General features: G+C 47.9%; 1 protein-coding gene across 1 annotated transcript; it reads left to right on the top strand.

The window, feature by feature from the left end:
• The first annotated feature begins 537 nt into the window (after positions 1-537).
• Positions 538-25,781, top strand: evlb (Enah/Vasp-like b). Its single transcript, XM_037448999.2, is given in 14 exon segments — positions 538-951; positions 18,586-18,754; positions 19,129-19,306; positions 22,146-22,212; positions 22,367-22,434; positions 22,700-22,838; positions 22,840-22,948; positions 23,073-23,173; positions 23,320-23,356; positions 23,547-23,598; positions 23,783-23,840; positions 23,934-23,994; positions 24,074-24,131; positions 24,809-25,781. Coding segments are annotated over 14 exon segments (1,230 nt in total). The 5' UTR covers positions 538-856; the 3' UTR covers positions 24,847-25,781.
• The last annotated feature ends 508 nt before the right edge of the window (positions 25,782-26,289 follow it).

Here is a 26,289-nt window from a genome sequence, read left to right on the forward strand (position 1 = left end):
TGCTCCTCCTCCTACTCAGGGGGGAGGAGGGGGGGGTTACGCATCCTCGCCTCGGCCAATAGAGAGGAGGAAGGAGAGAGAGAGGGAGAGAGGGGGAGGAGAGGGAGAGGGAGGGGCCGGTGTTCGTCACAGCTGGGAGGGGAGGAGGGAGGGGAAGGATGGAGGTGGGGGGGGAGGAGGAGAGGGGGGGAGGTAATCCAATGAGACGAAGGAGAGGAGAGGCAGTGCGAGGGCAACGCCTCACAGCACCGGGAATCTCTCTCTATCCCCCATCGCTCTCTCTCTCGCTCTCTCTCTCCCTCTCTCTCTCTCCCCCTCTCTCTCTCTCCCCCCTCCTCCCTCTGCCAAGCCTAAAAACCAAAAGGCTCTCATCGGGCCGCTCATTCTCCTCCGTGTGTGGCAGCCTCTCCTTTCTCTCCCACCCCCCCCCCTCTTCTTCTCACCTCCGGGTTCACGATTGCCCTCCACCTCCTCCTGATCTTTCTCCACCAGCTGAAGGACGAGTCCACGGGAGGGGGGGGGGGGGGGTGCCGGGAGGCCGCAGCGTCTCTCTCTCTGATGCTGATTGGGGACATTTAGGTTTACAGTGTGTCTGTTCAGCAGAAGGGACTGAATGTGCTGTCTCTGGAGGAGGCGAAGACGAGGGGGGACGCCTTCCCGGCGGTAGCGTTCAGTAGCCCCGCGACCCCCTCGGGTGGGGGGGGTGGAGGGGGGCAGAAGGTGACGCTGGCGCCGACCTACGACCTGTAGCCAAAGAGTCGGGGCAACGAAATTCAGGACAAAGGAGAAGAAAAAAGGCGACGGATTCGGGCTTTTTGTCATTGTTTTTTCTTGCGAGAGTCAGGCTTCTGCCGCCATGGACGTCAACCTTCAGTCGCACCGGTTTTACTTCCCCCAGATCTACTGCGCCGACCCGGGGGCACAGCCGCAGCTCACCGAGTTCAAAGTCAGGTAGGCTTCCCGGGGGGGGGCAGGTGTCCACCACGGACCCAAGACTGGTGTCTCCCTTTGCTTTTGTCCGTTTGTAGCTGGAGCTGCTTCTTCTGCTTCTTCTTCTTCTGCTGCTGCTGCTGCACGTGCAGCATTTTCTGTGTATGTTGAATGGTCTGGTTGCCGCTGCGGGGGGGGGGGGGAGGTTGGGCTGCATGTGCTAATGTGTTAGCTAGCTAGCATAGAAAAAGTGTCAGGCTCCTGGGAGAAGCAGAGGGCATTGATGGCCTTCGGGGGAGCGTGCCAAGTTTGGATGGAGGGGGGGGGGGTGGGGGGGGGGTGACAGTGGCGCGGTTGTGTTCTCCCCCGCCGGCCCTTCGGCCGCTCTGGTTATTTGCCTCCGAGGCTCTTTTGTTCTCCCTGTGTTTACGCATCCATCTTTTCTTTTCTTTTTTTCTTCTTTTCCGGCCCCCTCTCTCACATCCAATCAACGCTCCGAGGCGCTACGGCATGCGCGGACGCAACAAGCGCCCGGAGGACGCATGCTCAGACACTGCAACAGCTTCCCCCGGCTCTTTGTCTCGCTGAGGTGTAACCCGGTGGAGCTGTTGCTGTATAGGAGACATCCACGGCAGGGACAGAGCCACATCCACCTGTCCGCGCTTATTTTTAGCTAAGTCCTCGCTGCACCCACGTAGCCGAGATGTCCTTCTAATCCTGCGCGAGATACGTCCGGCGATTCCTCCTCGAACAGCTCTGATTAGTGCAGCTTTAATCGTGCTCAGCCAGTGTTTTTGCCCCCCCCCCCACTGTAAGCGGCTTTCAGTCCGGTCCGTTGTTTCGGGCCCGAGCCGCTTTACTGGGCGGCGGCGGGCGTGTCGCCGTCACGGGCCTGGCCCGAGGGTCCCCGGAGGCCCCCGGGGGGTCCCATCTGGTATCTCCCACCTGCTGCGGCCTCACCTGACCTTCGGTGGAACGCGTCAGCACAAGACCAGGAAATGACAGCAAATATCCATATTTGATGTGTATTTGTAGACCGCAGCTTAAAAGAAACACACACACACACACACACAAAGAGGTTTAAAGTGTGATTTTCACATAACCAATCCAGAGCCTTCAGCTATATTCATTTTATTTTCATTTAGGGAAGCAGAGAGAGATGGAACTGAAAATACTCAGAAATAAACAGACTGCTGCATTGATTTCTGAGCAGATGAATCACTATTTTCTTTCTGGCTGCAAAGTGAACTGAGCGCAGTTCAAACAGCAAATGAACACGTTCTTAGCATATTGTTAGCAGAGTGAGCTCATAGGAGCTGAGTGAGAAGAAAGAAGACGGGGAGAGAGAGAGAGAGATTGGAGATTAAAAAGAGAAAAAAAAGAGGAAATTGAGAGACATAGATGGAATGAGGGAGGGCGATAAGAGGGAGGGAGCATGAGAGACCAGGAGGGAGAGGGTGGGGGGGGGGATGGTGAGAACAGCGAAGCTAAGCAAAAGGAAGAGATAGAGGTCTGCAAACGTGAGAGGGAAGCAGTCAGACCGAAGGAGGTATGTTAAAAGCTGTGTGATCCTGAAGAAAAAAGAAAACCAGAGGGGTCTTGGACCCACCTTTGAAACCCCCCTCCCCCCCTGCTAGGAATGCTGGGATATCGCCTCCACCCTGGGCTCCGTGGTGAGCAGCGTAGGCACCGGATAGCCAGATAACCATGACAACCATGTGCTTACCAATCCATCGGAGCACACTTTGACATTTGGTTTAGGGGACACGGGTGGGGACATCAGACATCCCACAACGTGATGTCACAGGTACCTTTGCTTAAACTCGTTTCCGTTATAAATGATCGCGTATTTTGCTCTACACCTTCAAAGCATTTCCCCCAAAACCCAAGACTTGCAGCTGTACATTATCGCTTCAGGACGAAGTCCCGAGACGATGGAGGGTCTTTCTGTTCACCTGACGTGTCTGTGTTCACCTCCTCGGGTGCGGCCCGACGGATCAGAGGCCTCACGCACTTACAAGTCACCCATAAGGCCGTTGGTGATGCTCTGTGGCACGAATAGGAACCACATGATCTTGTTGTCGAACCGTGGTCCACGATGAAGAGCACTCAACCCTCTGAAAACGTTCAGCTGCAAAGTGGTTCACGTGTAAACGCGTCTGTGCTGCGTGTGTGTGCGTGTGCGTGCGTGTGTGTGTGTGTGTGTGTGTGTGAGGCCTCGCAGTAGGCTGTTAACCGGCGTCGTGGAGCACCGCCTCGGGGCATCGCCACGGATTCCTCCACTCCTTCCCCTCGCTCTCACCTTCCTTCGGAGGACGTGTTGGTTTTAAACGATCCGAGTGTTAATGCCCCAGATATGTTCTCACCTACAGCCTCCTTCCTGCCAGGAATCCCCCCCCCCCCCCCCCCGCTCTATGCCAAATGAAGACCCATGCATTATTTAAAGCCACCCCCGCACTCTGCTATGCTCTGCTATGCTCACTATCTTCTGGATCTTCTCTTCCTGTCATCATTTGTCTTCCACCTTTTCCTCTCCTACCTTCTTCTTCATTCTCAGTCTCTTCCCCCCTTCTGCTCGTCGTTGTTTTACCCCTCAGCATGAGGTCTAAGGACGTCTGTGCGACCTTTTGATCCGCCTCTCATATCTGGGTTGATTGACCGGTGTGCTCTTGCACACACTGAAAGGTGGACGAAGACGTCCTCGGGCGCTGCACTCTATTAAACATTCCAGCAGATGCTCATTAGGCCTTAGATCAAGATTCCCTTGAGCAGAAAACTAGACAGGAATGTCTGGCTCTGTGCTGAACTTGAAGACGTTAATGCCACACTACAAACGAAATGCATTCGCTTTTAGCCGAGAGGAAGACGAGAAGATGAATACCTCGCTTGTATGTGTCTTTGGAAATATAGAACCGGAGCCAGGAGACAGTTAGCGTAGCTTAGCATAATGGCAGGAGCAGTTAACCCTGCCCTGTAGTGAAAAATGTAATTGCACAGCTCACTAATTACCAGGATATAAGCTTTTTTTTACCAGGCCATTGTTTCCATTTCCAGTCTGTGAAGGTGGAGGTGATTTTCGTGCGTCTTCGCAGCAGATTAACGTGTTTGTTTGGAGCTGCAGTCAACTCATCAGGGCTCTGTGGAGCATGTGTTGTCTCTGCCGAAGCGTCCGTTATGTCAGAGGATTTGGCCTCTTTGCAGATCCACAAAGGACCAACCCCGAGTCTAAATCCCCCCCCCCCCCCCCCCTCGCTCAACATCTCTCAACAGCAGTTATTTTCCACTTCAAGCCAAGTGGGAGGAAATCATTTAAAGACAACTGTTAAGGAGCTACCCAAAGTGAGCTCTCCGGTTCGCTGACGTGAGCTAAGAGCTTTAAGATTTGTTCCATTTGGCTCCAATAATGCCGTCACCTCGTCCTTCATCCCGCTAAACACACCACTTAAACTCAATGTTAATCCTGGAGCTCTGTCATCATCCATCACACTTAGTAACATGTGCGTTTATTGGCCCAATTTTAAAGCTTGTAGTACCTGATATCAGATGGAACCTCCCTAATGCCGCCCTCCCCCTGCTGTGCTGTGTCAGCATTGGCGCTCCAGGGTGGTGGGGGGGGGTATGGAAGTAAATCTGTGCCATCGGGGGTTGAAATAAAAAGTTGATTGAATTTCTAGCACTGAATATTTATGCATTGAAATTATGTACCTGAATGTTTTTCAACATTAAAACACCGCAAAAAAATTCAACCTAAAAAAAAAAATGTTGAAATATTCGAAATGGAGGCTACAATATTCAACCGCAAAAAATTCAACCTTGGCACACCAATATGCGGAGGCTACAATATTCAACCCAAATAAATTCAACCTTGGCACACCAACATCCGGGACACTAAGGTAGAGCAATCGATTCTAGATTCAAGATCAGTAGCGTGCGTCAAGCTGAAGGAGCGAGCACCCAAAACACCTTGGGCTTCGGATTGTATCCATGTCCAATAATAACGGGACTTTAACTCTTCTTCATGTCATCAGTGTGGCAACGTATGAAGAAATACATAAAAGAACATATAATGTTCACCCTAAACCAAAACGTTTGCTTGCCACTGACGATATACAACTCTATTAAAATATACAAATCAACTGAAATCCATTAAGCTCGGTTGGCCGAGTGGGTAGCACAGCCGCTCTGTGGCACTACGTTATTTTGCGCGACACGGTTCGAATCCCGGTTGTGGCGGACTTTTAATAAATGTTCTTTTATGTATTTCTTCATACGTGGCAGTGACGTAGTGCTCACTTATATAATCGCTGCAATGGATATGGGATGCATTTTTGAACATTTTCAGAACAATATGTTTGCAAATGTGTGACGACTCAAGTGACGGAGGCAGACAACACCTGCCTGCCGGGGGGAAACAAACACGTACCCGTAGCCAAACCAGTAGGTTCAAAAACCAGTAGGCACGTAACACCGGGGGAAAACAAACACGCACCCGTAGCCAAACCAGTAGTTCAAAAACCAGTAGGCACGTAACACCGGGGGAAAACAAACACGCACCCGTAGCCAAACCAGTAGGTTCAAAAACCAGTAGGCACGTAACACCGGGGGAAAACAAACACGCACCCGTAGCCAAACCAGTAGTTCAAAAACCAGTAGGCACGTAACACCGTCACTGAAAAATGGGTTCTCGTTTCAGACTTTACGAGCAAATACAGGATCCCTTTGAGATAAATTCTAAAGCCTCGCATTAAGACGTACATCCCTTTATGTAAGACTCTGCGCTACTTGCAGGGCGCTGTGTTGTGCCAGATCCTCAATAAAGTTTACCCATGGTCATGAAGACTCATTTAACATTACGTGGACTTTGAATGTCGCTTAATACCCAACTGAGATCGGCTTGTGCCGCTGTGAAAAAGGATCCTTCCACCGACGCTACTGCGGTTATTCCTGCATGTCCTGTCGGGTTTATGCGTCTGCGCGCTCCGTTAAAGCCGCTGCCCCCCCCCCCCCACTACGATACAGCGGCTCATCTGCCTCTTCAAGCGCGTTCCTGGTTTTCAAAACTCCGCCAATCACTCCTAACAGCTTGCCCAAGGATCTCAGCATTATTAAATGAATTCAAAACTAGAAGAAGAGGCGTATTGTGAGCGGCTGTACGCTCTCGTTTAACTTCCGCTTAGTTCATGTCCAACACAGTCTGTTAATGTACAAATGTCAGCTGTCTATTACGGAATCTTACAGACACAAACCACACTGATGACATGAAGAAGAGTTAAAGTCCCGTTATTATTGGACATGGATACAATCCGAAGCCGAAGGTGTTTTGGGTGCTCGCTCCTTTAGCTTGACGCACGCTCCTGATCTTGAATCTAGAATCGATTGCTCTTCCTTAGTGTCCCGGATGTTGGTGTGCCAAGGTTGAATTTTTTGCGGTTGAATATTGTAGCCTCCATTTCGAATATTTCAACATTTTTTTTTTTTAGGTTGAATTTTTTTGCGGTGTTTTAATGTTGAAAAACATTCAGGTACATAATTTCAATGCATAAATATTCAGTGCTAGAAATTCAATCAACTTTTTATTTCAACCCCCGATGGCACAGATTTACTTCCATAGGGGGGGGGGGGTTGAGGAAACTCTTAAATGCTTTACTCAATCATGTGGAGCAGCAGTAAAAAGAAACCTCATCCTTGCACTCTACTCTTCACAATTCTTCGGCTGGAACCAAACCATACATTTGGCAACCTGCTCCACGGCACCAGGACACGCGCCTCCCCCCTCCCCCCCCCACCCCCCCCCCCCCGCTGACCTCCGGCTGTCAGGGACGTTTAAGCTTTGAAGAGAGAACACGACGACATGGACAGCAGACGCGGCGAGTCGTCGCCATCGCGCCTCTTAAGGCTACGAGTCCGCGGCGGCGGGTTCGAGCTAAAAGAGAATATCCCGTGGCGTTACACTCGTGCGATGGCGAGAGGGCGAGAGGGTGTGTTGTGTTGCTGCTAGGGACGGAGGCGGTCTGTAGCTAGAGAGCAGACGGAAGGCTTATTTTAGTTTCTCTTCTTTTTTTTTATTATTCATATCTCACTGCTCATTCATCTTTTCTTCACAGCCATATTTTCTAGGCCAAGCGAATATTCCACTCCAGTTGTCATGCCAACAGATTAGCGTGCTCTTGCGTGGCCTCAGCAGTCGGCGGCATAGAGGGTAGCAGTGTGTGTGTGTGTGTGTGTGTGTGTGTGTGTGTGTGGCGTCCTCTCTGCGGGGTCTCTGGGCTTTGGCATTCATTCAATTACACACAAGCCGAGTACCCTCAAGTACACACACACACACACACACACAGACACACACCCCGACTGTTTGATCAGCAGGTTTTTGAACAACTTTTGTTGTGGAAGCTTCACGTCGTGAAGACGTTGCGGCATCCAACAACCAAATAAATTCACCCAGTATCGTGCTCAGAAGTACAAGCCTGATGGTTGGATATAATAAACATAACATATGTGTGTTAATCTTAACGTATAGACAGATGGGTGTATTTTTCCCACTTTCTGCTGTCATGGGGTTGATCGAAGGGACAGGAAGTGCTTAGTTCCCTGATAGCACTCAGTTCATAATCTCTGGTGATGTTAAAAAAAAAAAAGAATGGAAAGCAGCATTAAAGGATTATGTGACTTAGCATTAAAATCGCTGCTGTAAATGTCAGGGAATCTAACAGGCGTTTAAATTAACCATCCAGGAAATCGCAATGCCGAGTTTCCTCAGTGCTGACATGAACTCAGGTGGATGCTCGCTAACGCGCTAACAAGCTCATGGGGACGACGGTGACGAGCATCAATTAAAACAAACACGTTTGTTTACTGACTATAATAAGTCGAATATGCGTCGGTGGTCTGAAACGAAGCGCGGTTTGACGGATCGGATCACAATAGCCTTGACGAAAACGGGGCCAGAGGGAGATCATTTAAAACTGAGTGTCCGTGGAGAGGAAGCTTAAAATCTGCAGCTCTATTTCGGTTCCGCACATGCGGTGTCATATCCAACAACAACAACTATAACTGAGTCACACTACAGCTTTCCTGGGAACCATTAGCTTACCGTCTGTTGTGACTTATTTGCAGTTCTGGACATTGGGCATTGATTGTTGGTTGTAACATGGGTGCAGTCGTGTTTCCAAATTGCAGGGTGCCATGTGGTTTTAATTTGAAGAAACGGAAGTGTTTTATTGTGAAGGGTGAAAACAGGATCTGTTCTAGTTTTCATGACGCCATCTTAACAAAAATGTAAATCAGAAAAAGTTGTAATTAGCCGCTGTGTTTTGTTCAATAAACCTGAACAACAAAGTTCAGTAAAACTACCGAGCCTCCGTCATGATTATAGAAGCTGTATCTACGTATCATTTGGTGCCGAAACCCGGGATGTAAGGACTTTAAGAACTTTTTCGAACGAAGTGAACAGCTAACGGCTCGGTTTAGCAGCCGTCATGACGGAGGGACTCGAGCGGCTGAAAAGGAAGCGGGCGACTATTCGCGCCGCTACGACGAGGCTGTTAACCCGCCTAGAGGACGAGGTGGGGAAGGAAAGACCAGATACTGACAAACTACGCGAGTTTGTGGCAGTTTTATCATCGAAGGAGGACAGTTTATTGGACTTGGACAAGGGCATAGAAGATGTGACGCCCACGGACGATCTGGACACGGAGATTTCAAGCACACTGGATTACATGGACCGCGTTCTCACTTGGAAGGTTCGCGCCACCACCGCCATTGGGCATCAGGAAACCATCAGAGACACCCCGAGAGTGCGCGTGAGCGATGGGAGCAGCGGTTCATTTACATCACAGTCCAGACAAACTGTTAAACTTCCTAAGCTAATGATAACAAAGTACGATGGTGAAATAAGCCAGTGGCAGGAATTCTGGTCACAATATGAAACAGCTATTCACAGAAATGAGGTACTATGCAAGACAGACAAGTTTACTTACCTCAGATCCTACCTGACTGGAGCAGCTGCTAGAACTATTGCAGGGCTTACAATGACAGATGCCAACTACGATGCTGCAATAGAGTTACTCCAGAGCCGCTTTGGGAGAAAGGACATTGTGATAAGTGCCCATATGTCCAAATTACTGAACTTAAACCCTGTTAAAAGATCTTCCGATGTTACAGCTTTGAGGCACTTGTATGATGAATGTGAGATCCAGATACGCAGTTTGGAGTCACTTGGAGTCCAGAGTGACACGTACGGCTGCCTGCTTTGTCCAGTGCTACTGCAGCTCATTCCGGAGGACATCGCACTCGCCTACACCCGCCAACCAAACGCGACCAACGAATGGAAGGTGCCAGAGTTGATTCAGTTTCTACAAAATGAGGTGCAAAGCAGAGAACGAGCGCTTCAGCTTACAAGACCAGGCCATGCATCGAAGGATCCGAGCCCACAACACAAGAATGTGGGTAAGCCATCCTACGCCTGCGATAAACCCAGAAAGTGGAGTGTCCCGTCAGCGACTGCCTTGCACACCGCCAGTGCCGTGCCCCGGACCTGTGTGTATTGTGACAGTAGCGACCACAAACCAGAGAACTGTTCCGACCATACAGTAAGTGCACGCAAGGATAAACTGAGAAAACTTGGACGGTGTTATGTCTGCTTAGGCCCAAAACACATTGCAAAATACTGCAGAGTAAAGGTTTTGTGCAGCCTATGCAACCGGAAACACCACTTGTCAGTTTGTGAGCAGTCTGAAGCCAAGCTAGATATTAACACTACCAATAGTAGTGAAAATACAGAAGCTGTGTTGTCGTCATTGACAAGCCCTGTAAAGGTGAAGACCAATACTCAGAACACAGTACTACTTCAGACAGTTAAGACATGGACTGTAGGACCAAAGGAGAGGAAGATAACACGCTGTCTATTGGATGGAGGCAGCCAGCGAAGTTTCATTCACAGAAACGTCGTCAGAGCCTTAGGACTCCCAGTTGTAAGGCAAGAGACACTAAATCTCCATGTTTTTGGTTCCACCTCTCCTGTAACAGAGAAACGCAATGTTGTGAGAGTTGAGCTCCAGAATATGTGGAACACTGAACAGAGACTTGAGATTGAAGCTGTAGAGACTCCTCAGGTGTGCAGTGCTGTGATAAAGGTCCCAAGCGAGCCCATTCAAGCAGAGATAAAGAAAAGAGGGCTTCAACTTGCAGACTTTCCACTAGAAGGTGCTAACGATCAAGAGTTGCAGGTGTTAATAGGAGCAGACTACTACTGGCAAGCAGTCACTGGAAAGGTCCAAAAGGTCACAAATTCACTAGTGGCAGTTGAGAGTATTTTTGGATGGGCTTTGCAGGGGCCAGTGACTACCTCCAGCGTTACAGAAACCACTTGCATGCACATAAGTTTGACTGAAGAGACCCAGATTTCCAAACAGTTACATGCATTCTGGGAGGTCGAGTCCCTGGGCATTGTAAACAAACAGGCGGAGAGCCGAGAGGACTCAGACATTTTACAAAGCTTTGAACAGACTACTACATTCGAAAATGGACGCTACCAAGTTGAGTTACCATGGCGATCTGACAAAGACCAGCTTCCAGACAACTTTAAGGTAGCAAAGAGACGTTTTGAGAGCCTTATGAGAAAACTAAAAACTGATGCAGCCTTGTATGCCAGGTACAACAACGTAATACAGGACTACCTGCAGCAAGGGATCTGTGAGGAGGTTTTAGAGGACAAAACAGTGGCAGGGAACCAAGAGACTGTAAGATATTACATGCCACATCACGCTGTTGTAAGAGAGGACAAGGCCACAACTAAACTGAGAGTGGTATTTGATGCGTCCTCACATGATGCAGACAGCCCATCCCTCAATGACTGTTTGCACACAGGGCCTAATCTAAACCCAAACCTGCTAGAGGTACTCATCACATTCAGGTTGCATGAGATTGCCTTCACTGCTGATATAACCAAGGCTTTTCTTCAGATTTCCCTCGCAGAAAAGGATAAAGATGCTGTTAGGTTCCTGTGGATGCATGGACCTCCAACCAAAGACTGCAAGAATGAGGTATGTGTCCTGAGAATGAACAGAGTGGTTTTCGGAGTGTCTCCCAGCCCATTCCTGCTTGCTGCCACCATCAGAAAACACCTCAAACTATTTGACACAGAACAACCAAAGGCAGCACAGATCCTCAGTGACTCTCTGTATGTAGATGACTTTATTTCAAGCTCACCTACTGTGCAGGAAGCTCTACATGTGACAACAACAGCAAAAGACATTCTCGCTCAGGCAGGTATGGACCTCTGCAAATGGGTTACCAACTCACCTGACCTGAGAGCCATGTGGAAGGAGACCGGAGTAGAGTTGACTGGAGATACAGAGTCCTGTGGAAACGTGCTCAAAGTGCTAGGACTCGTTTGGAGACCAGAGAGAGATGATTTTGTGTTTGATCAAAAGGGACTCATTGACATTTTACGGGACAAAGAAAACACAAAGAGAAGTGTTCTACAAACATCGGCTCGCATATTTGACCCCATTGGGTTTCTCACTCCCTTTACTATCAGAGTGAAGTGCCTATTCCAAGAAATGTGGGAGAGAGGGCTCAGTTGGGATGAACCATTACCCATTGATTTGACTGAAAAATGGGAACAGTGGTGTATGGAGCTACCACTGCTCCACCTGATGGCTATTCCCAGGTGGTACCACATTGAGATCCAGCAAGAGTCACACACGGTGAAGTTGCATGTCTACTGTGACGCAAGTGAAAAGGCTTACAGTGCTGTGGCATATCTACAAGGAAAAAACAAACAAGGAGAGACTGTTACAAGCTTTGTGGCCTCTAAGTCGCGAGTCGCACCCCTAAAGAAAATGACATTACCTCGCCTGGAGCTTATGGGTGCACTTATTGGAGCAAGATTAGGACACAGTTTTCTCAAACCACTGAACATGGAGAAGAGCCAACTTCAAATGTGGACGGACTCGATGATCACTCTTCACTGGATCCGCAGCTCTGCCCAGCGGTGGAAGCCCTTTGTGGCCAACAGAGTGACTGAAATACAAGGGCTCACAAACCCGGAGACGTGGTCCCACTGTGCTGGTAAAATGAATCCTGCTGACTTACCTACACGAGGTCAGCATGCACAGAGTCTTATTGAGAGCCAGTTGTGGTGGAGCGGACCAGCTTCACTGTCCACAGCTGAAAGGGAGCTGGACATTGATGATGACAATGTGGTGAATGAGCTCAGGTGCTCACAGCAAACCGTGAGGAGCTTGGTAAAAGGTGGAAATACCAGCAGAGACTTTTGACCAGCTTTTGGAACAGCTGGCGCAGAGACTATCTATTGGACTTGAAATCCGCTCACAAAGTGGACACTCCTACTCCAACAGCACTTAAAGTAGGAGATGTTGTTCTCATTGGGGAGGACAACACACCCAGACAGACATGGAAGATGGGTAGACTCGTAGAGGTCTTTCCAGGCAGAGATGGCCTCATACGTTCATGTAATGTTTGCACTTCTACAGGCAGCGTGTTAAGAAGGCCTGTTCAGTTACTATACCCATTAGAAATAGGTTAAAGGTCAATTTGATACGTATGAACAGTTGTTCATTGGGCGGGAGGATGTTGTGACTTATTTGCAGTTCTGGACATTGGGCATTGATTGTTGGTTGTAACATGGGTGCAGTCGTGTTTCCAAATTGCAGGGTGCCATGTGGTTTTAATTTGAAGAAACGGAAGTGTTTTATTGTGAAGGGTGAAAACAGGATCTGTTCTAGTTTTCATGACGCCATCTTAACAAAAATGTAAATCAGAAAAAGTTGTAATTAGCCGCTGTGTTTTGTTCAATAAACCTGAACAACAAAGTTCAGTAAAACTACCGAGCCTCCGTCATGATTATAGAAGCTGTATCTACGTATCACCGTCGGAGGGGAAGATTTGGTGACCGGCACAAAGGGAGTGAGCGATGTTCACATGTATTAAGCTTGTAATTTAAATCAGCCGAGGCCGGTTATTTTTAGACATTTCTGCGCAATTTGGTTTGTTTTTTAACTGCTTCCATTGGAGCCCGCAGGCTGTTTGAAAGTCTGCTTTCAGCACAGGCCCATGTTTCTCTCTTCTAAGTCTTCTGTCTCTTTTTTTTTTTAACTGCTTGATTTTTTTTCCCCCACTTGCCCCCGTTCACCACCAAAACCTCAAACACGCAAGGAGGCAAGCTGCTTATATAACTGGCCTGCAGAGCGGCAGGACCGTTTACCTTCTCCTAGACCATTATTCACAGATACACGCATAAATATTCCCCCACAGATAAACACGCAGTGACTTATAACACCGCCAAAACGGAAGCACGTGTACACGCACATGCACACACACGCACACATGTCCTGGTTCGTTTGATTCACAATTATAAATATAAACGGAGCTTTAGACAATGTGAAGAGTCAGGCAATAATTTCCATTTCAGATGCTGTTGTAGACAGATGAGCTGCAGGCTGTAATGAGGCTTTCTTCAGTATTTTTGTTCCTAAGCTGGAGGACGGAGGTGCCTCTTTTTTAACTATTTCCCAATGTTACAGACACTCACTAAGGTTGCAAAAAAGCAAAATATATATAAAACATCCATGTTAACATTAGTCCATAAGTATTGGGAGTACTGATATTTACCTTTTAGCTTTTATCAGCTAGTAAGCTAGTTAGCGCGTGGCTAACGTTAGCTAGTTTTAGGGTACAATTGAAGTAATGGTTTCAACAAAACCTTTTCTCTAAAAGTAATACTTATATATTTCAACATTTTAAGAAAAAACCTAGCTGTATTTAAACCATATTCCTAGTATTTTATTATGTGCAGAGATTACATTTGTGTAAAAACATTTTGATCATTTCACAAAGTTTCTTTGGCGGGATCAAAAATGGCCGACATCCAAATCATCAGGCTCCAGCTTCACAGACGCCGCAGCAGCAACTGGGACGAACTGCACATCCTCCCCGAAGCATCGCTGCACAGCAGACGGGATCCGAGTGGGGCGCAAATTAATGTAATTCACACAAAGTGGCTCGTAATTACGCCAACTGGCCCCCGTGGTTGGATCGCGGTGTCGGGTTTAGCGCGATTTATCCCATTTTCCATGAGAGCCGAGGTTTAGCTCTGGCTCAGTCTCATTGCTAATGTAGCTTTGCCCCCGCGCCGCGCTTATAAATGTTTAAGCCCTCAGCTGTTCTTCTTTTTGCTTCATGCAGCTTTGACGTCTCATGCAGATGAATGCTCACACGTGCAGAAATACACACACACACACACACGCTTGTGTGCGGCTACAAGACGTGACATTGTGCACCCTTTTTGGGGGTTTGCAGGCTCCATGATTTTTCCTCCTGTCTCGGGCGAACAGAGAACATTTTGTCGAGGAGTTAAGACGGAAAAAGACAAACAGTTTGTGGAGACGATTGTTCTGCCAGCGAACTCTCCGGGATTTGGCCGTTCCCTCCGAGCAGCTGGCTGGTGGGACACAAAGAAGCTTTATTATGATCCGCTCTGCTCCTCCTCCATTTGCTACTGAGACGCAAATCTAAAATCTGCCTGAAGGTTTTGCGGAGCAATAAACGCTGAGTGCATCAGCGACGGACACAGACAGAACTATTTCTGTCTTATTATTCACCTGTAAGGGACTTAACGTAGTAAAATGTCCTTAAAGTGCAACGGGGGCGAATGTGAATTAATTCAAACTCATAGACCGATGAGGCACAAGGACAGGGATATAATCCACGATGTGGAATCTAAATGTTGCATCGAGCGGCTGCTCGGGAAGTCTCAAGGTCGCGGCGGCGCCTGGCACGCGAGGACCAAACCGGTCACAAGAGGAGATATTTGGCAATGTTTGGTCTCACCTGGAAGCTCACACAGAGACGCGCACGTCTTATTTCAGAATAAGAGCGGGGACGTCTCTGACAGAAGTGTAACTAATGGTTATCGCTGATGACTGAGCACCACGCAGGCTCGTATTTGTGCCATTTCACATCACTTCAAAGAGCCGTATGTCAAGTATTGCTCTATTTAAAATATGGCCTGGTCCTCTTCTCTCTGTCCTCAATGCATGCTGTCCTTTGTGATGGTATCATCGTGCCTTCCTGACACCCTGTCGCCTCGTGAGCCGCCGCTTCGTGTCTCCTCTCCTTGGTGGCGCGCCATCGGAAGGTTTACCGCGCGTAAAGCTCTTCTTCTGGCTTCACCGCACAAGCTAATCCTTCAAAATCAGTTTTGACATCAGTCATTTTTTTTATCTCCTAATTCTGCCCACTGCTGCCCACTGGTTTCCCTTCAGGCACAATATTGCCAGGCAGTGTGTTTCTGTCTTCTTGCTTTTAAGCACTATTCTCCTATTTTTATGTCCTGAATATGTAGTTCACGGAATACACCCCACAGTAATATAATATATTAATTTAAGTATGAAGACTTTTGACAGGTCGCCTCTGTGAGAGTAAATAGCTTGTCGTTAAGGCGCTATTTACCCCCTTAGCCGTCACTCGCGAATCGATGTGCTTACCGTGACAACTTCACAAATTTCCACTCGCCAAAGGTTTTGTTTTTGCGTAAATTACTACCGCCGCTGCCAAGAGAGAAAAGCCCAAACACGTCAGCCTCCCGCTGCTGCTTTCAACAGCTGAAACGTTCCACTTACTCTCCCTGTTGGCAGAAGGCCTCAATTTACAGAAAGTCATTTAATCAGGAAAGCTGTCACTTGAGACCGATCACTTGAGACTGTGCGCAAAATCACAAAGCAGCGCAGACGTGGATCTGAACTGCGAGTGTTTGCCCAAAAAATGTGCGCGCAGCATTTCGATATCGGCTCCGGTGTGGCGAAGCCCGCGAGGGGACGGAGGCCGAGTCGAACATCGAGGCCCTCCTGCCAGCGACGATCAGTGTCACGGACGGACACGGTTTACATCGCCGAACAAAGGCTCCGAGCTACTGATGTTAGCGGGCTTGCTAACTGACTGAATCATTCGTATCCGACCAGAAAGTCAAACATTCACGCAGTTTCAGTGAAATTCTAAATGGAAACATGCCAAATTTCTCCCCGATGGGGAAACCGGCTCACACAAAGGCAATAAACGATGCGTAAATGTGAGAATTTCCACCTTTTTTTCCAGAGCAGTGATTGTGCCGTATCTGAATCTCCACCTGCTTCGTTTGGCAGCAGATCGGCAGAAGAGAGGATCAAAAGCTCTGATTGTGTTTCATGCGTCGGCGCATCGATTTTCTACCCAGGTTTCCTCCGTGAAAAGCGCATCCCTCGCTTCTGACAGCTCGCCTCGGCTCACAGGCCCGACGGGCAATTCAGCGCAGTCAGACAGGAAGCGCGGCGCCGGAGATAGAGAGAGGGGAACGAAGCCCATTTGAAGGCGCCAGTTGGAGGGAACAGGTGGACGCGGCGGCGTGGCAGGTCCAGGTGTTGGCGAGCTGCGAGACCCTCGTTCGGGGTCAATAACGATGCTTTAATGTAATTTAAAGTCTGAGAGTACAAGGCTCGGTGCAAACTACGCTGTAAAGCGTTGGCTTGAGCTTTCAGTGCATGTGCTGCAGCCTCAATTTGCACAAAGCGTAGCATGCGCTTCCCTCAGCGTTTGTGTAGCATTCAATGACCTCTTAAGGTTAAGTACCGAGCCCTCAGGGTCAATTAGATAATATAGCTGGATTAAAACGTAACATCTACTTGGTTATGTACACGAAAGCCACTCAAAGTAGGCGCCATCATGCGTTTCTTTGATCGAAGGAAGACGCTTTTCTGAGCAGCTCTCTGAGATTTCTCCGTCTGTCCCTGTCAGCTTGAATCTGTGTTTGCGCCGACGTGAGCGAAGGAGGACGCCCTTTAGTGTGTGTGTGTGTGTGTCTGTGCGTGTGTGTGTGTGTCTACTGTCAAGGTACATTCCAAGGCATCTGATTTATTTATGTCCCGAGAAGCCAATTGTTAATTTTTCAACATGTTTTTCGTGGAGCGTCCTACGCACCGCTTGTGTGTCCCATAACTGTCATTCCCATGAACGCGCTTTCTTGTTGCCTCGTCTTCTTCACAGCCCCCCCCCCTCATGTCCTCTCCCCTCCACCACTTCATGTCCTCTTTCCCCGTCTGCGTGGTTTTTACTGCTCGAGTCTCTTCCAGAGCCTCATTCATTCATTCATTTATGCTCCTGGGCCTCCGATGCCTTTTAAAAAAAATCTTTTCGGCTGGTTGCCAACGACTCCTTTTTAAAAAAAGGAACAGAGTCGACAAGTTAAAGACAATAAATTAAACACATCGTTTGCCCGGCTGGCGCTCGGGGCTCATTTCAAGTGTGTGCACATCGAAGGCCGCTCATGTCAAATCACCTGATCTGTGTGTAGAAAGTAAAACAACCTGAGAGGAAGTTATTTATAGCTACGCATGCAGCAGGGTGTCACCTCCAGCTTTTATCTGAGTAGACTCTGGTCCAACAAGTCTCAGCTGCTTCCCACAGCTCGTTTTTCTTTCTTCAGTTTGCTTTAAAGTGAAAGAGAAGATCAGCTGGTCCGATTAGAGATGTTTGATGACCTTTGTTCACGTGTCTTGCAGAGTCCATTGAGGTCTTTCAACGACGGATTCCAAGCAATAAAAAAAAAGACGAATAGTTTAAATTCAAAGATTCAGATCAAGATTCTTTTTTTTTGGTGCTGCATCCACACACCAAAACTCTCCAAGCCAAGACCTCCCCCCCCCCTTTGTCCCCCCCCTTGTTCTAATCTCTGACGCGGCTCTTTCGCTCGGCCCTTGGGGGTCGATCCACTAATTTTAGCGTTGCCGTGGAGGCAGAGGCGCAGATGGGACTCGTTAAGTCAAAAGTGTCCCTCCGTTGCTCCTCCCGTGTTTCTCCTCCTCGATCCTCACACCCTTGATCTTCTGTTGTCCTCCTCACGGCCAGCGACCGTTAACGGAGCCACATTGAACCGTTAGATGTGAAAGGATTATTCGTCCACACTATTTCTACCCAGGAGACCGTTCGTCACTAAAGACAAGGTGTGACGGAGTTAGCCGTAGCTAGCGACAAGCTACATAAACAGACACTTTTAAACATAAAGCTCTCTGATTTATTCACATTCTACTGTGAAACACGTTGCATATTGTCAAACATTTTTAGCATAGTTTGCAGAAATGCAGCCCGAGAGCTGACATTGGGACAAAGTGCTTGCTGGGCACGTCGTGACGGTCAGGATGCCACCGCTGTCCATAGTGTGTGTGTGAGAGAGAGAGAGAGAGAGAGAGAGAGAGAGAGAGAGTGATTAACACGGTCAGATGGGAGGGCGGGCAGAGGCCACACTGGAGGCCACACACACACGCACACACACACACGTTACCATTGCCTCTCATTAAGAACATCAGCAGATGCTGGACAAGCGCCTGATTACATTTGGATCAGACTGCTAGTGTAACACAACAGACTGAGTTGTTGTCCTGTTCACCGTAATGATCTCACTTACATCCTTAGACCCCCCCCCCCCCCTCCTCCTCAGCACACTTGTACAATTATTGATTCAAAGCTGAATAACAGCTATACACTTTCTCTTTGATATACAATACTAAAAAGTGTACAAATACATTTTCCTTGAATGGAATGTAATGAGCGTTGGTCCGGCACATAACTAACTCTCCCCCCCCCCTCCTCCTTCCTCCCCCCCAGCGAGCAGAGCATCTGCCAGGCCCGGGCCTCGGTCATGGTCTACGACGACACCAGTAAGAAGTGGGTGCCCATCAAGCCGGGGCAGCAGGGGTTCAGCCGCATCAACATCTACCACAACACTGCCAACAACACCTTCAGGGTGGTGGGCGTCAAGCTGCAGGACCAGCAGGTAAGTCACCGGGGGGGGGGGGGGAATACTCCATTGAGCCGTGGGAGGATCAGAGCGTGCAGGTAACTCGTTGGTACTGTGATGTAAACTCTTCCTGTCTGTCCATAAGTCAACACCTTTGTTTATTTCTATGAATCTTATAATGACCGGAAACTCAGAGTTCACGTGGTTTTGTTAGCTATCGTTTAGACTTTTAAACAATGACATACTAAATTAATCGCAGAAAGAAAGAAAAAAACTTCTCTCCTCTCATTTTCTCTGTTGTTTCAAAGTGTTGCCAAGCACAAGAAAAAATACCAACCTTTTTAAGGCGATGTCAATGAACAACAATGGCGAAAAATAATCCTTACGGGCCCCCCCCCCTCGCTTCGCAGGTGGTCATCAACTACTCCATCGTGAAGGGCCTCAAGTACAACCAGGCCACGCCGACCTTCCACCAGTGGCGGGACGCGCGGCAGGTCTACGGCCTCAACTTCGCCAGCAAGGAGGAGGCCACCACCTTCTCCAACGCCATGCTGTTCGCCCTCAACGTCCTCAGCGCTCAGGACGGAGGTGCGTTTCCCCGAATACAGCAGAATGAATGTGCAACATTTGGGGGACTCACGGGGATTTAGACCGACGCTGCTTTGTATTTCTGTACAACATTAGACCGATCTAGCGTTTAATATTCCAATTACACGATCAGCTTTTTGATCAGGAGGCAGCCAGGGGTTTCCCATCATGCACTGGGACTCGCGGTGGTAGGAGCAGCACTCGTCTCTATCTTGTGAGGTTCTCTCTCGTCCTTCGTGTGCCAGGCGTCAAGTCTCAAGTCTCAAGTCTCAAGCAAATCTATGTCATTAGTTCCAGCTGTGTTTTTTCCTCAAGTCGAGATGCGGGGATGAACAAACACTCATTAAAGCGGCCCTCTTGAGCGCCCCACGTGCATGTGTGTGTGTGTGTGTGTGTGTGTGTGTGCGTCCTGCCGCACGCACACACACACACACACACATTGATATGGAAGGAAAGGCCCGGCGTCGTCGCTGCAGCTGCAGTGTGTCTCCGCCCGCAGCCTCCTCCACCCTCTGGATTTGAGCGAGTCATTGAGGAGAACCTCCCCCCACACACACACACTCCCCCCCCCACCCCTCCCTCCTGGGCCCCCCGGGGCTAGAGAGGAGATCTCTTCATCTGCCTAATAACATGGGGAGGGGAAAAAAGCGGCTCGAGTGACAGAAGAGCACAAAAAAAGAAAAAACACACACAGACACACACACACACACACACTCACACGATGGATGGAGCAGTGGCTCCAATCTGTGTGCAGGGTGACATCACAAAGCAGGTGAGCCTGCTCCCTCTAGTGGTAAGAAGGCCTGACCTTTGATCCTCAGTTTATTTAAACTAAACTCAATCTAAATCAGTAATCAAGTAAATGTGCCAAAGTAACTTCTGGTAGCGGCTTCGCTAATGGAAATAATTTAGTGGATTTTGATTGTTTCAGTCTATTCAATTTCGAATTAATCCAATTTTGAATACAAGCACAATTTGGGCTTAAATGGGACCAGGGAATGATGAACTCCCCCCATATTTTATATTTCATAAAACAAAACCTCCTTCAACAGATCACTGAGCTGATGGACTCAAATGCTCAGATTTCCATTATTTTTCAGCACGGTGAAAAAAAAAATCCCAAATTTATTGATGATAAGAGTCTAAATAATCTTAATTTGTGACGTTTTAATACGACAGTTCAGTGGGCGGTGTGTATGTACGAGGCTCATGGTGGAGGAGGGTGGATGTGGATGCGCTCTCTGTAGTGTGTGTGTGTCTGTGTGTGTGTGTGCGTGTCTGTGTGTCTGTGTGTGTGTGTGTGTGTCTGTCTGCAGCCCCACGGACAAACCCGACCTTTTGAAACATTAACGCGAGCCGCTCGCTGCGCGGCTGCTGCCTGCCGCAGGTTTGTGTTACCGGGAGATGACAGGCGATACTGTGGCGGAGGAGGAGGAGGGGGAGGAGGAGGGGGGGGGGAGCGAGGGAGGTGATGGAGGTGGAGGAAGGGCGGCTGAGAGCGAGAGATGGTCAGCGGGGAGTGGGTCTGTCACTGCCTGTGCGTCTGCTGCAGCCGCTTCCTCTTCTTCAGCATGTCATGTAGGTACTAAAGCTCTCTGGGACTCAACTTTGTGTGTGTGTGTGTGTGTGTGCGTGTGTGTGTGTGTGTGTGTGTGGCTCATTAATGCTTTTTTGTACATTATGCCCAGAGAAAAGTATTATGTTACTTTTCTCTGTTAGAAGTAAGAAATGGCCCATTTCTAACGTTATTTGGTCAGCTGACTAGAAGGAACCGCATCTCTGATCTTTACGGCTTTCGGGAGACTATTTTTATTATTCTTATTCTTTGGATAGCGGCAGCTTCGAGAGAGACGGGAAGACATGCAGGGCCAAGAGGACAAACGTCTGCTGGACAATTCATTATGATAACTATAAGTCGAAGTGTAAACAAAACCCTGTGGTTAGTTCATACTGACAATTCAAACTGTGCTATTTTTTTAATATATATTGTTATTGAGATGTACAATGACCCATATCGTGATGATAAATACCTTTTTTAATAATTGCTGATACCCTGGAGTTGGGGTTATACTTGTATGTATTAGATTGGACACTATCCCTGAAGCAATAAGTCCTTGAACCACTAGAAGTGAGTTGACAGCGCTCCGTTACAGCGAGCGGTCACCTGCTGTCTGGTAATCGCAGAGAGGTTGCCGAGCAACCAGCGGAGAGACCTCCCGCGGCAAAAAACGACACACCGCGTGAGCGACGCGGACGCGTTTGGGAGTGAGTTCTGAGCCGTTCCCACTCAGCGATGAGAAAAACCCGACGATTGGCCCTTGATTGAGTGGAAGTCCTTTTGTTCACATCTTATCGCGCCTGCCATTAATTACTCTCCCCTATCTTCCTCCTCCATCTTCAGATCTCACTTGTGGTGTTAAACGGATTACAACCGAGTGCCTTGTAGCCTATGAGCAAGAGGCGGAGATCACTTACTAAAGACCTTAATCCTTTGAATCTGTGATTCGCATCAATGAACTGACGGGAGATTTTATCCTCAAAACATCAAAACAGAGGCCCCGAACTTTGACCCCTGGCTCTGGCTCATAACCCTGAACCACGAGGCGCTTCTCATCGCACAACCGACCCATCACAGGTGGTTATTAGTGCATTGTGGGTAACGGAAACCAATTACCAAAAGTGAGGGACGAATATGCTTAATGTTTAAGTCATTTGGTTGTTAATTATCTTTTGACTGGCGCTAATTTCAATTTTCCATTACACTGCTCGTGATGGATTATCACGGTCAGCTTCCCTTCATCTGTGTTCCTTCTCTCTGTACTTTCATTTGTGTCTTCAGGTCCCGCTGTCCAGCGCCACGTCCAGAATGGACCAACTTCAGACGAGATGGAAGTTCAGAGAGCGAGGTAATGTTTGTTTTTTTTTTGTTTTTTTTTACTGAAAACCTAAAAATGAAATGATTATAAAATATTCAAACATAGCATAAGCCCCTGAACATGTGGCTTCGAGTCTTAAAAGATGCCGAGTGACCTGCAGAGTGTTTCCTCCTTGTGTCTCCAGGCAGATGATGGAGCAGCAGCAGCAGATGCAGGCTCACATGGAGCGGGAGCTGCGGTCCTCCAACTCAGGTACTCAGGCATTGAGGGGAGAAAGGAAGCATTTGAACCTTGAAAAGCCCCCATCTGGTTAGATGCATGAAGACACTTGGTTCTTGTATCACAGTTTTTCTGAAATTGTATGTTTTTAATATGAAAATTTGCCATTTTCTTCTTTAAAATGCGTGCAAAAATTAAATTAAAAATGAAAAACTGTCTTGGCGTAAACGTCCCATGTCAATTGAAGAGTGACTATTAAATATGTATATAATTCATCCAGAAATGCCCCCCCCCCCAGGTTCTCCTTTCCAGGGCCACCCTGCCGTGCTCTCCGTGGCCCCCCCGGTAATACCTCCTCCCATGAACATGGGCGGCCCTCCTCCGCCTCCGCCGCCGCCGGGACCTCCGCCGCCTTCAGCGGGGGCCCCGCCGCCTCCGCTCCCCGCCGCCGCTCCCCATGGGCGGGGGCGGCGAGGCGGACGAGCCCCCCGCCCAGACCGGCCTCGCCGCCATGATCGCCGGAGCCAAGCTGCGGCGCGTTCAGAGAGTGAGACGCCAGTTGGAATGAAAAGTGGATTGTCTCCCCCCCCAAAAAAAGTTCACTGTTGAGAGAGTTGACGTCCGCCCTTCTGCCCCCCCCCCTCCCTCCCCCTCCCTCTCCCCTCACCCAGCCCCAGGACGAGAGCTCCTCGGGCGCCAAGAACGACGCCAACCGCTCGAGTGGAGGAAGCGGGGGACTGATGGAGGAGATGAACGCCCTGTTGGCGCGAAGGTCAGGGCAGCGAGTTGAGAAACCCCCCCCCCCCCCCCCCCTCCCCCCATTACATTCAAATGAAAAAAGAACCTAGATGATTGGTCACTGAAGCCTTCGATCGATGGGTGATTTCTTACTTGAGGCTTCTTCTTCCCCACCAGAAGGAAAGCAGCCTCAGAGAGGCCCGAGGACAGCCAAAATGTGAGTGGACAGAAAGCTCGTTAGCTGTGATGTAACCCGCTGGTCACGTGACCTTAATAATGGTCTTTTTTTTTTTTTTAATTCCAAATCAAATCACCGCAAAGGCCAAAACATGCCCAAGAAAAAAGGAATATTGTCGTTGCACTGATGACATGCGGTAATGAAGGAAGTAATATCCTCTTCTCTTTAGGACGATCCAAACGCCGCGTCCCCGAGCTCCCGCAGTGGACAGAATGCCACAGGTGGGAAATCTGTGTTACAGCAGGTGATTTGTGTCCCAGAGGATTTGATCTGTTTCGCAGGACTCGTGGTTATTCCTCTAACAGCGAATAGTATTGTTCAGAACTCAAAGGCCAAAGGGGGGGGGGGGGGGGGGGGGGGGAATAAAACCAAGGAGACGTAGTCACGCCTGTCCCTGTCGTCTAGATGGTGCAAAGAAGCCGTGGGACCGAGCCAACTCCGCCGACCGGTCGATGGCCTCCAGGTGAGAGCTGCTGCAGGAGGCGTCTGTCAAATGGAAACGTGACAAAGACGGATCGGTTATTAAATAATTAAATAAATACATTTTATCGCGCAGGGTGCGGCCCGCGGGGGGGGGCACCGACGCGGACTCGCAGGACCTCGATAGGATGAAACAGGTAAAGAAATGTGTGTTTGTGGCAGAGGTTCAATCTGAATGTGCGACGGACACTTTTTGATCCGCTTTTGCTTCGTTAGGAAATCTTGGAGGAGGTGTTCCGCGAATTGCACAAAGTGAAGGATGAAATCATTGATGGTACGTTTGATTCTCTCTCTATGTTGATACTGGATTGGAGGTCTGATCTGTACGACGGTAGTTTGGTAGTTATGTGGAATAGTGACCACTAGGTTACACTAGAGATGCACAAACCTAAAAATGTCAACTTAAGAAGTCGATGTGAAGGACATATAAACGAGCACTATTTAAAAAGTGTATGTCAAAACTCTGGGTTTTTATATTGTTTCTCAACATTCTTAAAACATTAGTAGAAAACATGATTCTATTGATTAAACATTATCAACCACTAAAAAATGTCATTAAGGAAAAATGATAGATAAGATAACATTATAGAATACAACACATAATAATACATTACAGAATAATCCTGATAATTTAATGTATTTTTCATGGTTTACACACACGTATGTCTTTACAAAAACTGCACTGCCCTTTCTACAGGGCAGTTAGTGACAGTGCGGTCTCCACGGTAACCACGCTTTGACAGCTTGATGGAGTAGCAGCAGGGGGGCGGGGCTTGCTTAGGGATCAATACCAAACAGCCCTGATTAAATCACAATGACACATCCGGGGGGATCCCTTTTCAACCCACCACAACTGGAGTGATTCTTGAGGAGGGTCGCTGAGAAGGCTTTGTTGACCGAGCGCCCCCCCCCCCCCCCCCCCCCACACTGTTTCCTCTCTTTCGCCCACAGCCATTAGACATGAACTCAGTCGAATCAGCACGACATAATCTCTCAGAAGCTACTCCCCCGACATGAACCACCTTTTTTGAACCATGGCGCCCTGCACCAGCCGCTGTGGCCCCGCCGAGGAGGGAGGAGGAGGAGGAGGAGGAAGAGGAGGAGGAAGGAGAGAAGTCAGGAACCGGAGCCCAAACTGTGACATCGACTCGTCCTGTGCAGCTGCGGTGTTGATGCAACGCCGGCGTAACCCCGGTGACGTGTGTGTGTAACGTTTGTTTGTTTGTTTGGACGTGAATGGGACACACTCTCGCACTGATTCCCTCACATTTTCTGTTTCTCTGTCCTCTGCCTGAAGAAAAATGGATAAAATTATCTTTTTTTGTTTTAAACTTTTTATAATTATTATAATTATTCCTATCATTTTCATTATTCTTACTATCATTTTTATGATTGTCAGTGTAATGTTGATATGAGTAGTAGTTGTGTAGTGAGTACAATGGTAATAATGAGGAATTGATCATGAGAATGATAGTAATAATAATGTCAATAATTATAATTGCACATCATTTTATGTCAGCCTTTGTGTTTTACGTTGTTTGTTTTAATTTTCTTTAACTTTCAATATAATTGTAAGCACACCCCAAAAAAGAGAATTCTCATAATTTATCCTGGAACATTTTTTAAAGGTTTTTTTTTATCCCTTTCGCTAACACAGCTATGTGTGGAACCACGGCAGAAAAATACAGGCTGCGACCTGAAACCGAGGGTGGAATAAACTTCTTTGGATATTGAAATCTTATAAACAAAAAAAAAATGAATAAATAATACACCAGAGTATTTGTGATCATGTTGTTAATAAAATGTTTATCAGCTGAAGTATTTTTCTTTTTATTCTCTCCTTTGAATACAAAGTGCTTCCTGGTTGGCAAAGAAAAAAAAAAGAATGAGTTCAAATAAAACTGTGAACAATGTCTTGGATTAATGAGGCTGTCTCGTTCCCTTTGTGTTTGCACTGGTTCTATTTCAATGCCTCTCTGCTGATTTGGACTGACTCGAAGAAAAAAACGTAAAAACATGTGCTTTTTAATAAATAGGTGCCAAGAATTCCAGCTGGTGCAGCAAAGAGAAGTGTGAAACATCTGAGCCGTTTCCGTGCAACCTTAATGTGTTAAGCAAGTGTTGCCTACAACGTTAGAGGTCGTTTAAGTCTCCTGCAAGTGTGTTTGCTGTATATCAAATATAAAAAGATTCAGATAATTCAGAGAGTCTATTTATGTAATGATTAATTGAATGTTAATAAAAGATAAATAAGTATAACATCTATTCTTATATTCAAAACGGTGGTGTGTCCGGATTTTAAAAGAAAATCCCAAATTTCCATCTACAAACAGTGTTTGGTAAGTTGAATATAAATTTAGCTGATGCAGCGATGGCCGGATTGGTCAATAGAGGTCACAGAACTGCACATCATTAGGGGTGTGAAGTAGTGC

This window comes from Pungitius pungitius, chromosome 20 (genome assembly GCF_949316345.1).
Source record: "Pungitius pungitius chromosome 20, fPunPun2.1, whole genome shotgun sequence".
Taxonomy (NCBI): domain Eukaryota; kingdom Metazoa; phylum Chordata; class Actinopteri; order Perciformes; family Gasterosteidae; genus Pungitius; species Pungitius pungitius.